At 52.3% G+C, this 13,218-nt stretch overlaps 1 protein-coding gene across 1 annotated transcript; it reads right to left on the bottom strand.

The window, feature by feature from the left end:
* Positions 1-519: 519 nt before the first annotated feature.
* On the bottom strand, positions 520-980 carry SMIM32 (small integral membrane protein 32). Its single transcript, XM_074390324.1, has one exon. The coding sequence runs from the start codon at positions 967-969 to the stop codon at positions 658-660; it is 312 nt and encodes a 103-aa protein (XP_074246425.1). The 5' UTR covers positions 970-980; the 3' UTR covers positions 520-657.
* Positions 981-13,218: the final 12,238 nt, after the last annotated feature.

The raw sequence follows: 13,218 nt of genomic DNA on the forward strand, positions 1-13,218 counted from the left end.
AAAGAAATGCGGCCCATAAAGATGTAAGACCTGTATCCCCGACAGCGGTGGGACCCTGCGCCTCTCCTCCGACCTCCCACTGCCCGTGTGCAAATAAGGAACTGGGTCCTTAGACCTGGGCAGGATCCACTGAAACCCCTTGTCCTGTCATTTCCCCTGGGGGACGCGGCCCCCGACCGCCAACCTCCCAAAGTTCAGGTGAGTTCCCACTTGGATCCTAGTGGGGTCCTTCTCGGTGTCAAGGAGCAAGAGAGGCGTGCAACTCCAGGCTAGTTGCACGCTCATGGGTCCTGTCTCTTCCGTGTGCCAAGTAAAGAGGTCAGGATAAGGTGAGCAAGCCTCCTGCGCTGGGGCTGGCGCGCAGTCTTTCAGGAAGGTTTTCCGACTGGTCGCTCTGTCAGGAAGGGGATTAGGCCAGGGGATCAGAACGACGGTACCTACAAGGTACTGGAATTGAGACCCTACACAGCCTCCCGACCCCTCGGTCTCCCTTTCCCCCGGGTTGCCACTCTAGTTCAGGAATGGTCTTTGGGTCAGGGCGCGGTGTTCCCATGGGCCAGCGACCCCCGGAGTCATGCCCTCCCAACCCGGCTCAAGCTGGCTGTCTTGGCGTGGTCAGGACAGACCTCCAGGCGGCGGCGATAGCTCAGTCCCACACTACACCGGCCGCGTCTTCCAGGGCGCGCGAGCGTCGCGCAGCGAGCGGTCGTGGGGCAGAGCTGCGAAGGCCGAATGGCGCAGCTGGCAACCGATGAATAGGACGACGAGCGCCACCGAGAGCAGCAGCAGGAAGAAAAGCAGCAGGTAGGTGGGCAGGTCGGGCTTTGTGGCGGCACCGTCCCGCATACCGCGCGCAGTGGCCAGCTCCAGTGGCAAAGCACCTTCTGCCTTGACCGTGGCTCCTGGCGCCAGCGCGCTGCCTACTGCCGCCTCGGGACCACCCGTGGCGTTGAATAGGTCGCCGTACATGGCCTGCGGGTCCCACCGACCCCAGCCGGATCGCCTCACTTCTCCTCCAGCAGAGTGGCGCGACCCGGCGCATCCATGGCGCGCCCCTCCCGCCCCGCCGCGCAGAACTGACCGGGAGTCGGTGCCTTGGGACCAGCAGGGGCTGCAGAGACCCCGCGACGTGTCGGCTCACTCGCCTCCGCGCTCAGCTGCCTTCCCCGCGGGCCGGCGGACCCCAGCACTCGGAGCTGGACAGTTCTGTGCCGGCGCCTCTTCTCGCCGTCTCCAGTAGGACAGAGGTCCCAGTCCCAATCACTGAGTCGTCTTGCGGCTTTACAGCAAGCAGCCCTCTCAGCTCGGACCCCCAGCTCCAGTGAGCTCCAGGTACCGGGCGCCTTGGGGCTGTGGCGGGGGTGAGATGTACCCGGCGAGTGCAGCCGCAGCCCGGGGTCTCTGCTCAGTGCCTGGTGACGGAGCGCACGGAGGGCGGGTGGCCCGCGAGTCCTCCGCGTCCTCCGGCGGCGGCGCGGCCACAGCAGCGTCTCGGAGCAGTCCTGCAGCCTCGGGTCCCTGTCGAGATACCCGGTGTGCAGCGAGCTTGTCCCCACTCGCTCTGGCTGCTGCGCTCCTGTCTCAAGCAGGAGACTGAGCTTTCCGGCGGCTCTGAGCGCGCTCGGGTCCCGGGCGGGGGTTGGGGGGAGGGCGGGACTGGCGGCGGCTGCCTGGGGGAATGGCTGGGAACCAATGAGTGCAAGAGAGGACGCGGCTGCGACTGCCCCCTGCCCAGCTTCGCATCACTCACGGACAGAGAGAGAGAAAATCACAGGGTCACAGGAAGACTGACGGGCAAAGACACAGTTACAGACCTATGAACAGAGCCACACGCCAAACAGGGACAAACCGTTGAGGTAAGGAAACCAACTCGGAGACAAGGCTCAGCCGAGCGTGCACACCTGGCCTGCGTTCGTTCTCCTCCTTGACAGGCTCCCTCCAGGCATGGCCTGGTTTGCTTCAAGTGCCCACTGGCTGCTGGGTAGCTCAGGCCAGGCACACGACCTCCAAGGGTGTGCAGATGCGCCCCCAGACAAGAGTATTCAAGCCGGGACTGGTTCCATGGGCCTCGTGCCCTCTCTGGCTGCGTCCTGCTGGTCTGTGTGCTTCCTGCACCGTGTGCACAAATGTTCAGCTCCCCTCTTTGCCTGTTCTGCCTGGATGCAGAGGAGGGCATGGCACTGGCAGTGGCCTCCCAGCCCTGCCCTTGGCAGCCCTGGAAAGGTGAGGTGGCCAGGACAGAGGCGGGCAGTCAGTTGGATTGAGTCGGGAGGTTGTCTCCTTTCTCAGGAGTCCAAACTGCTCACTTCTTCTGAGAAGTTTTCCAGGCCCTCCACACTAGAGTGGGAACCACTGCCCTGGACCACCACAGCCCCTGCACTTCTCAACAAGCACCTACCTCTTACCCCTGGTCTGTCATTTTCTTTCAGGGCCAGAATGAGGGGGAGGTGGGTGAAAAGTCTAGGGCACAATACTGAATGAGACACTTGCTCTCAGAGTCCACAAGTGCAGGGTTGAGACTGCCCCAGATGCCTCCCTGCTCACCCTAGACCCAGCCCTGTTGTCTGGTCACTTGTCAGAGACCGTCAAAGGGTCGGCGAAGTTCACATCTGTGTCTTTCTCCTCTTTCCCTCTTCCCCCACCAAGGGCTGCAGTACGTGGGGAGAGCTTGGTGACACTGGCTGAGAGAGCCGGTAGAAAGATGAGTAGATGAGCTCGTGATTCCCTCTTCCCACTGCATCTTATGCCTGGCTACCAGCATAACAAGAACAACCAGGGTGTGCAAGGCAGACCTGGGCCAGAGCTCATCCTCACGAATCCCTGCTCAGCTGGGCAGAATCACCTCCATGAGCTCTTGGTCTAAGCTGAAACTGTGGTTCCAAGTCCTGACTCTAAAGTGTTTGTCAAAGGAGGTATACAAATGCCCTCTTTGGCGTTTTTCACTTAGTCCCACAGATGGGCCTGTGGGGGTTTCAGCAGGGCCTGGCAGGATTCAACACTGCCCATCTACCCTATCACCATCCCGGATGGGATCCCCCTTAGTCCTGGGGGGCTGCCTAGTCTGCTTCCAGGGCACAGGATTTTCGGCCCCTCCACTTGGCCGCTGCCAATGCCTCATTTTCCAGATAGCAAAGTTGGCTCTGAGAGGAGCCAGGGCTTATCTGTGTTAGCACAGGACAGCTACCATGTATCAGTGATGTAGCAGCAGCAGTGGCAGTGGGCCGCTCAGGAGATGAGGGAGTCCCTTTCTCTGAAGACTTAACCTATTTCAGACAGCATTTTTCTCAGCCAGCAGGATACAGAACATTATGTAAAACCAGAACAGGCCTTCTCACCAGCACTTTCAGGCATGGGGAGACTCAGGTCGTGTGTTGGATGGAGGGGGTTTGGATGGAGGTGATGTTCCTGCTGTCAGTAACTTCCTGGGTCCTGGGAAGGCAAGAATGCAGGACTTGGGTAGCTCAGTTTGGGGTTTGGCCTGGAATTTCCTCCTGGGGTCTATATGGGAAGTGGCATGGCCTGCCTTCCCCACTTTCAGCTTCATGATGACCCCAGGTATGAACCCAGGAGGGGGGCTTCCTAATGCCAGGCAGCTCAGTTGGGAGGCTCTAAGTGGAATCTGGGGCGAGCCTCAGCCCTTTGAGCTGTAAAATGTGGGGTGATGGTAAATAAGTGTTTTTCTGGTCCTCCTCTGGAAGCATGCTGTGATTATCCAGGAAATGGGGTGCAGAAGGGTATCTGCAAAGGGTTTGGTGTGAATGGAAGGTCCCTGCATCTCCACTGCTCGTGGTGGCAAGACAGGGATGGTGGTGGGACAGGGATGGTGGTGGTGGTGGAGGTCAGTCCCCAGCACTGTTCATTCCTTCCCCACAGCTGCTGCTGTTCCCATGCTGCATTTTATAGAAATGACACATGCAAGGTCTCCTGCCTGTGAATGAAGAAGCTGGGTCTCAGATGTGGGGAGAGGGGCTCCAGAGTCCATGCCCTTAGCCACTGTAATGAACCACCCACCATGGCAGAATGATTCTAGTAGCTACCATTCCTGACTCCCTTACCACAAGCTGAGCTCTTGGGGGTGGGAGCTTAGCATCCATCTTTCTCCCCACAGCAGCCTGTGATAGGCACTGCTATCACCCTCATTTTCTCTAGGAGAAAACCAGAACCCGGTGTCACTTGGCAAGATCACACAGCTGGTCATGGTGCAGGGGACCCTCCAACTGTGGTCTGTGCTTGTCCACTCAGTCTGAAGCCTTTTCTCAAGAGAAACTCAACAAAAAGCATGTGGTCAAACTGACTTCCCTTTTAGTACAGTTGGAGGAGGTATTTTGTCTTTTTGGGGGGCCCTGAACTGGGGGGGTACTGTTTCTTTTCTGAAAGATGTTCCGGGCCCTGAGAGGGCAGTCACGTTCCCTGCACATCCCCGGCAGGAAATTAAACAAGGCTGGTACTGAGTAAATGCAGAGATGAAGTTTACACAGCTCTTTATACAAGCCAGAGCGACCTTCCATTAAGGGAGCTTTGTGTACCCATACATTTAAGTCTTTGAAAAAGATTATGAAAAGGCGCTTAGAGGTTGGCTTTGACAGGCAGAGGTCACAGGGCTGGGACCTCAGGGCAACTTCTTTCCCATTATGTAGTTGTTGAGTGACACACGTTTCTTCCCTGCCGACCTGTCTGCGGAGAAACCGAGGGAGGCAAGGCAAGGGTGCCTTTCCTGCCAGCGAGAGCCATTTGGCAGCTGTTTAATGGAAACTTGGGAGCGTGGAAGCATTAGAGCCCCAGGATATCATAAACTGTGCCGTGCAGGCCTGCGGTGCCTGGTGGAGCTATTTCTGTTTCTTCCGCACGCCAAGGGAATCATTATTAAACTCCTCAGCGTCACGCAGAAGCTGGGGGTGAAGATCAAAGGTGAAAAGTTGCTGTCTGAAGGTTGGAGTTTGTTGCTGCTGGCATGGGTTTTCCCTGTGTGGGTGCTGGTCTGCTGGAAAACAGAATGGCCACTTCCTCTGAGAATGCTGATGACACCCTTGCTTGCAGAAATGTTTTGTTTGTTTTTCAAATCATCATCCCTGGAAATGGCTTTCTGTTTGTTTGTTTTAGATGGCTTTGGCAACCATAGTTTTTGGTGACTTTAAGGTTACATTTCAGAATGACTTTTTTTTTTTTTTTTTGAGATAGAGTCCTGCTCTGTCGTCCAGGCTAGAGTGCAGTGGCATGGTCTTGGCTCACTGCAACCTCTGCCGCCCGGGTTCAAGTGATTCTCCTGCCTCAGTCTCCCGAGTAGCTGGGATTACAGGCACCTACCACCACACCTGGATTTTCTTTTCTTTTTTTTTTTTTGTATTTTTAATGAAGATGGAGTTTTACCATGTTGGTCAGGCTGGGCTCTAACTCTTGACTTTAGGTAATCTGCCTGCCTCGGCCTCTGTAAGTGTTAGGATTACAGGTATGAGCCACTGCGCCAAGCCTAGAATGACCATTTTAAGAACTAAGTGGAGCCAGGCTCAGTGGTTCATTCCTGTAATCCTAGCACTTTCGGAGGCCAAGGCAGGCAGATCATAAAGTCAGGAGAGGTCGAGACCAGCCCGACCAAGATGGTGAAACCCTGTCTCTACTAAAAATACAAAAATTTTCCAGGCATGGTGGTGCGTGCCTGTAATCCCAGCTACTAAGGAGGCTGAGGCAGGAGAATCGCCTGAACCTGGAGGTTGCAGTGAGCTGAGATTGTGCCTCTGCACTCCAGCCTGGGCAACAGAGCGAGGTTCTGTCTCAAAAAGCAAAGAACTAAATGGCAAGTAGCATAAGCCCAGACTCTGGAAGGAAGCAGCTTTCCTAATGAGAATAGTCCATAGGAGGCTTGGAGAATGGTCTTGCCAGGGCTTTCAAAGTGGCTGCAGTTTGGTTAGTGGAGTCGGGTAACTGGAGAGCGTATGGGGTGTAAGGGAGAAAGGATTCTGCAAGGGGAGAGCTCCTGAACTGGCTTTGTCTCCTATCCCAGAAAGAGTGTCTCTGGTTCTGTCCTCTGGTCCTGCCGGCCTGCAAGTTTTTGGCCAGATCAGATGATGGATGGAGAGAGTCAGTTTTGAGATTCACCAGGCTGGTGAATGGTGTGCCATTTATTTTTTGAATCAGGTCTCACCACTCATTAGTTAATACCTCAACATCTTTCTCCAGGATCCCAATGGCATGTGACCTCATCTGCCTCTCTGCGTCCCCTTAGCAGTATAACCTCAAGCCAGGTAGGTTGCAGTGACCCAAGGCTTGCAGAATCCTGGGACTGATAGACTGTCACCCCCTGGGCCCAATCACCTCACCTTCTCTGGCAAGGGCAGAGGTTTGCATGGTGGTGAAACTGCATTCCTCCTGCTGCCTGAGCTCAACTAGGGGTGTTGGGTGGGGTCATGGGTGGGGTCACTGCATATTAAGGGATGTGCCAACACTCTGGCCAAGAACTGAAAAGGAGCCTAAAGCTGGGATAGAGCCAGTATATGGCCAAAAACTGGGAACAGGACTGTTGTTTGGGACCCGTTGCCAGGCTCAGGGCACCTGGTAGTCTGGCTGGAAGTCCCTGGACTTCCAGGATAGGGGACCTGGCTTTTATGGTTATATTTATGGAGACGCTGGGGGCCAGAAGGAGTGCCTTAGACCCAGGAATGGAGACAGGGATCAAGGCTGGGAGCAGGTGTGTGGAGTTACTTTAGAGGCCCTGACTCTTCCTTGGCACTGATGCACAACTGTTTCATGGAAAGGTCTGGAACTTGGTAGTGGGGCCAGGACAAACAAAATCCTTCAGGAAAAGTTTGTTTTTGTCTAGGGTTGCATTTTCTAAAGTTTGGCATGAGTACTTCAAGTGGGATGCCGTGTTACTTTAAGTAGCGGATGGGTACAGCATTAAACATCACGAATCATAGAATGACAAAATTTCTGTCTTTTAATCTTGTTTAATTATTCTGATTACTGTAAGAAGAAAAATTCAGTCTGGCTCAGTGTCATCTCAGGTCCTCAAGAAGCGCACGCAGGAGAGGTATTAGGGGAAACAGCTGCGATGCATAAAAAGGGGGCAAGAACGAGGGGCAGCGGGGAGAGCGTTCAGGTCACAGTACTGTGCCGACCCCCGAGAAGGAGAGGGAAGGAAGGACTTGGTAAGAAGAGCCTTAAGCTCAAGGTGTCTCGGCCTGGCCGTAAGGAGTTCCTAAGCAAACCCCACCTGTTAGGAGCCCCCCTGCCAGGCAGGATGTATGAAGCTGGTGGCACTGTTGCCCTTGCTAGCCAAGCATGGAGTCATCTTTCCTCTGCTGAGGCTGGGGCCGGTGACCCTTTGCAAAAGGCTGTCAGGTCCTAGAGGAAGGGGCAGGTACCAGTGTTGAAGTCCCAGCAAGACTCAGCCCTCTAGGAAGCCTTCTCTCCCAGACTTTGGCCCCAACTAACCCTTCCTTTCTACCTTCTCTTTAGAAGAAGAAATGGATGGACCCAGGCAGTCCCCACCTGATGACTGTTGGTCTTGACTGTGTGCCTCACATTCAGAGTCTTCTCAGGGTAAGAGTGATGTCCTCATTCTAGGGTTGGGCCTCTGAGTCCGGGCTGAAGTTGGAGCCCAGGGTGTCAAGCAGACACCCGTGTGGCTAGAGCTTCATGTCTGCGGTCAGCAGTGTCAGGCCCACGTGTGTCCTGGGCTGTCATCTCTGCTGGACCTTCTTCTTGCCATCAGTATTTCTGCAGGGCTGGTCACTGCCCAGGCCCAGAGCCCCACTGCCAGAGACTGAAATTATAGCTGCCTCCTGTCTTTGACTCACCCTGTGCTCCATCCTTAGGGGCAGTTCTAGGTTTTTTGGAATCTGCAGCTTATACCTCTTAGGGGCCCTCTCTGAGAATAAGAGCAAATAATTAGGTTTTAAAGTGAATATGTATTTAGAATGAGATATGGAATCAAAATCAAATGAAAATGTAAAATATCTGACAAAGCTTCAACATAGAAACAAAACTATCCAGATTGGCTTTTGGCCACAAAGGAAGGACTGGGAAGGGACATCAGGCTCCACCTTTTTGGGGTTCAGGGGCAGGCCAGCTGGGAGGCCAGGGAATGGTCCCATTGACTTGTAACCCCACCCATGGCTGGGGGCAGGACCAGCTAGAAAGACTTGGTCTGAGTCAGCAAGAAGCTGTAGGACTGGGGACCTGCTTTTTCTCTGCATCCTCAGGAGTCAGCGGTCTGGGCCAGCTGTGGAGGGCTGCGGCTGGGAGAGCCGGCAGCAGGAGGTGCAGGCTTGAGCTCTCCTGAGCTGGGCGCTTAGGCAGGCAGCTAGGAGGCTGACTTCCCTCTCGGGATTATTCCTGGCCCTGCAAGGACAGGCACCTGCTTCCTACTTACCCCATCCCTACCTAAACACCAGGTCAAGCCTACAAACCCAGTCCTCTAGAAAAAACTCTTCTTTCTTTTGAGGGGCCCTGTCTTCCTGGGCACAAAATCCTGAGGTTGCTTCCCAAATTAGTGGGAGCCTGGGATCGGAGAGACATCCTCTGGACAACGTTCCCTCTTTGTCTCCATCCCTGCCCCCCCATGTGCACTGAAAGGATAGGGAGAATTTCTGCCCTTGACTAGAAAGATGAAGGAAACCCAGGTTTACAAAATTCAGGTGCATATTTCTCCAGGGTATGAAATTATGTTTTCTTTTCCTCCCAAAGTTCAAAAAGAAAATCCAACCATTTGGTTTCTCTTTGATAAAACTACTAGGGATCTTTGTTCTCTTGTCTGGATAAGTCCCTCTCTAGCCACCCACCACCAGCTTCAAACCTCTCCCCTGGCTGCTGTCCAGTCAGCCATCATTTCTTTCCTAGTCCTCCCTCCCGCCCTGTCACTGGGCAGCACATGTCACGGGGTGTGGCAGAACTGTGACTGGTTGCTCAGCAGCCCCAGGCAGAAGGGGCTATGGATATGGTGTCAGGCAGAAAAAGCCCCCTGACCAAGTAAGTGGTATACATTGGTCATCAAAGGTCTGGGGAAGGATCCCTTTTGCTCTGTGAGTACTTGATGGGGAGGAAGGGATGAATATGCCACGTCCTGATTCATGAGGAAATGTGATTATTTTTAAAAAGTTTTAAAAGAGAACTGAAGCTGTCCTTTAAAGTGGCATTTTAAAACCTAAATTGGAAACGACATTAGCATTGCCATTTTATGCTAAGGCAATAGAAATTCAACATGCTCCTGTCAGCTCCCAGGTCAGATGTGAGATTGTCTCCATCCTGGAAGGCTTTCTCTGGGGAGGCATATGGGGTTCTCTGCACTCCAGTTCTGCTGGTGAAGGCACGTCTCCCGCTTCCTTGCAGTAGGAGGCTGCTTGTGGGCTGCCTGTGGATGGGAGGAGTGGGCTGGATGGCCCCTCCTAGAGAAGAAAGCCTTTAAGATGACACTCCCCCAGAAGAGGTTCTGGGACTCACTGGTGAGCGGATGGCCTCAACATCTCAGCTAGAACCAAACTGGGAAAACAAGAAGATACTTGAGGTTGTACAGGGCTTTTTAAGATAAGAAAAGCCACCATCCATCCTGGCCCTCTCAGCCCTGAATTCACCCATCCAGGCAAGAAAAGCATCACCCACATCTCCCCAATGGGAACTGAAGGGCTGGGGATAGCAGTTCTCCAGGGACTGATCTTGATTTCTTTGCATGGGATTTCCCACCCCCCGCCCCTTCAGAATTACCTGGCATGGTTTTAAAAATGCAAGTTTTGGTCCCTAACCTCAGAGATTTCAACCTGGCATTTGGAGCTGCAAATGGGCATGTATATTTGTGCATGATATTGTGAAATATTAACCAAGGCATCCCCCTGTGTTTCCTGACACCTGTGATCCTTCCTTGCAGCCAGACAGCAGCCAGACTGCTCAATATTAATTGCTTCAGGGAAGGGAGGATGTTGCAGGACTCAGCTAACAAAACAGTCAAATTATTGGGTTTTGAGTTTCAAAAGTCTAGGCCTGGGTATAGGTTTGGAGCAAGGCATGATGAGTAAGGGCAGCATTGTGGCTCACACACATGGCACCTTTGGGCGAATTACAGAAAGGTGCCCTGTCCCTAGGCATGTTAAATTTCCCTGTTGTGAAGTGCACACACTGCTCAACTTTCTATGGCAATCCTGCATAAGAGCAAAATTTCGCATCTCTAAAGTTAGAAAAGAATCTCCCTGATCTTGGGGCAGGGTAGAGCAGGAGGTGAGGAGAAGACAGTTTATGGGGACCCAAGGAGACCTTAGATGTGAGTAGGTCTCTGAGAGGGGCTAGAAGAGTTTTCCTCCTTGGGAGAGATGACAGAAGACCAGATAGTTTGGTGAATCAGGATTCAGAGGAAGATGGTAAATATCTTTCTTAGGTAGAGCCCGAAGAAGGCAGAAGCCCTCAGATCATTCCTGCAAGCTCACCTCATACATGCCTGTGTTATAAGTAAAATTTCGATGCTGCAAAATAAATAGCACTCGAAGATCAATCCTCCCAGCAAGGCAGTTTACTTTTATAGAAGGCTTCAGTGCATGGGTGGAGCAATGATGGCCGCCGCATGCTTGGACAAGGAGGGAAGAGGTACTTATACCCGACAGGGGTCATCCCTACTACTGTGTCGTTCCCCTATTGGCTAGGGTTAGACCGCACAAGCTAGACTAATCCTGATTAGCTGTTTTAAAAAGAGCAAGGGTCTGAGTTGGAGTTGCAGGGTAGGTGTTTTGGCAGGAAGGATGGTCACGGGCGGGGGATGGTAGGGAGACCTAGGTGACCGGGATGAGTCAGGATGGAGCCGGGGGAGGGGGAACAGATGTGAACTACTGATTAGAACCAGTGGAGAAGGTTGTTTACTGGAATTACAAGGAATTAAACTTTAAAATAGAGAATTAAAGAATAAGAGGGCTGAACATACGGACATACTGATTGTTCGAAGAGAAACTTGGGCTTCACTATAACACCTGCAAGCTCACCTCAGTGTGCATGAAGTGCTGAGGGGCCACAGTAAGCTGCCTCCGACTCCAAAATGATTTGGAGACAAAAGGGCTTCTGAGTCAGTGCTCTGAGAAGGGCGTGAAAGAGGCAAGCAGGCGTTCTGAGGCTGTCAGAATGAGGTTCCCTGCAGCAGTGACCCACAGGACGGACCTTTAGGAAGCAGATAGACAACAGAGGTTTGGTGGATGCCTGCACAGGCAGAGAGGGCTGTGGGTGGGATGATCGCCTGCCTTAAGCCTGTGGAATTTATCACAGGGTCAGGGAAGTGGGTGTGGGACTCAGAACTGAGCTGAGATTTCTACCACCTCCGAGGAATGAGGGGAAGGGGGCTCCTAACAGAGATTGACTAGTAATCTTTCATTTCTTACCCGCTTGAGTTTGTGGATTAAGATTTATATAAATATCTAAAGAGAACCACAAGCAAATACTTCCTAGTAATTATCTCTGGGTGGCTGGATTAACAGTGATTTTCATTTTCTTCTTTTCTGAATGCCGAGGTTTTTGGAAATTTCTCCAGTGACCATGGTTTACTTTTGTAATGAGAATAATATTTTTAAAGAAACAGTATAAAACAAAACGGCAAAAGTAATTTGCATTTTAATTTTTCTCCCCTGTCTTCTGGGCCCTCTTGCTTCGTTTAGTCCCCTCTGCAGAAGCCTGGGCACTGGCTGAGAGGTGGGCAGTGTGCTCGGTTGGGAGCCCTGGAACCCTGGGCCTCGATTCACAATGACAGCGGCAGTAATATCGCAAAGGATAATTTTCTGTCCTCCCTGTGCCCACTTGAGAGACAGGAGGAAGAGAACCCTCTCATCATTTTTGGCTTCCTGGAGATGGTCTCCTCCCCGCAGGTGGGAGGGTCCCGCCGGGCTCTGCTGAGCTATAGAGTGGGCTGGGCTTGCTCACCGGCCAAGCTCCTGAAATAGCGCCCTTTCCCGGAATTGGCTTCTCCGGTTCCTTAGACCCTTGCCTCAGAACCTCACTCTGAATCAGAAGAGAAAGGACCACCCTCGAGGGCCCCAGTAGGACCATTTAGGAAGAAAGGAAAAGGATGATGAACCAGCTGGGCCTCTTTAAAGGATCCCCACCTGGGAGGGGACAGGGATGAAAATAGAAGCAAGCAGGCAGGAGGGGGAGTTTTAGAGGGCTGGTGGGAGAAGCCTGCTGATGATTAAAGAGCGAATTACCTGGGTCTAATTATGCACGCATAAGCAGCACATTTCCTCCTGATACAGATCGGAAGTGGCTCAGTTTCAGTCACAGAGTAGAAAGGGCTGATAGAAATAAAAGATAAATCTCAAATGTGAGGGACGCCGCCCCCGCCCCCGCCACTGCCCTGTGTCTTCTTCTCCCTCTCTGCCCTTACCCCGCATTGGTTTAGTTGGGAAGAGGAGTGGAGCCCCCACCCCCACCTCCTTTTTAATTGTCCCTGGCTCTGTTTATTATCTATATTAATAAATGCTGAAATATATTATCTATATTAATAAATACGGGTATATATTATCTATATTAATAAATATTTATATGTCATCTACATTAATATTATCTATAGTAATAAATTAATAATCTTTCCACACACACACACACACACACTCACACACTCATTCTCTCTCTCTCTCTTCTCTCTCTCTCCCCACCTGCTCCCTGCCACCTTTGTCCACAGAACCTGTTGGCATGACATGGGATGAGGCCCTGTCCGCCCCACCCTGGTGCTGTAATGCCAGCACACCCTGGAAGCCTGCTGTCCTGGGCAGGTTGTCCTCCTCAGCGCTCTGCTTTCTGACTTTGGGTGAGTTCTGAGTTCCAGGAAAAGAGTGGGAGCAGACCTTGCCCATGCCTCAGTTCAAGAATGACATTTCCTTGCCTAGGAGAAACAGGAGACAACATGGAGACGGGGCCATCCCTGGAGCTGGGGTTATTAACCTAAACCCTTGTTAGCATTGGCTGTCCATTTACTGAGTTTTTAACCTAATAATGCTGTTGCATCATGGAGATGCAGCATAGGAAAAGGTAGAAGTGAGCTATTCACCCTTCCTTTTTCCTTGGTGCCTTCAATGCTTTATCCTTTATCTTTCTGTATGCCCAAATCTTGATTTTCATTTTATTATTTATTTATTTACTTTTAGAGACATGCTCTCGCCCAAGCTGGAGGCAGTGGCAAGATCATAGCTTACTTCAGCCTCGCACTCCTGGGCTCAAGTGATCTTCCTTCCTCAGCCTTCCAAAGTACTGGGACTATAGGCA

The sequence above is a fragment of the Saimiri boliviensis genome, chromosome 1 (genome assembly GCF_048565385.1).
Source record: "Saimiri boliviensis isolate mSaiBol1 chromosome 1, mSaiBol1.pri, whole genome shotgun sequence".
Classification (NCBI taxonomy): Eukaryota; Metazoa; Chordata; class Mammalia; order Primates; family Cebidae; genus Saimiri; species Saimiri boliviensis.

Bases quoted from the DNA above. Each gene is read 5' to 3' on its own strand.
- SMIM32 (XM_074390324.1), bottom strand. From the start codon at position 969: ATGTACGGCGACCTATTCAACGCCACGGGTGGTCCCGAGGCGGCAGTA.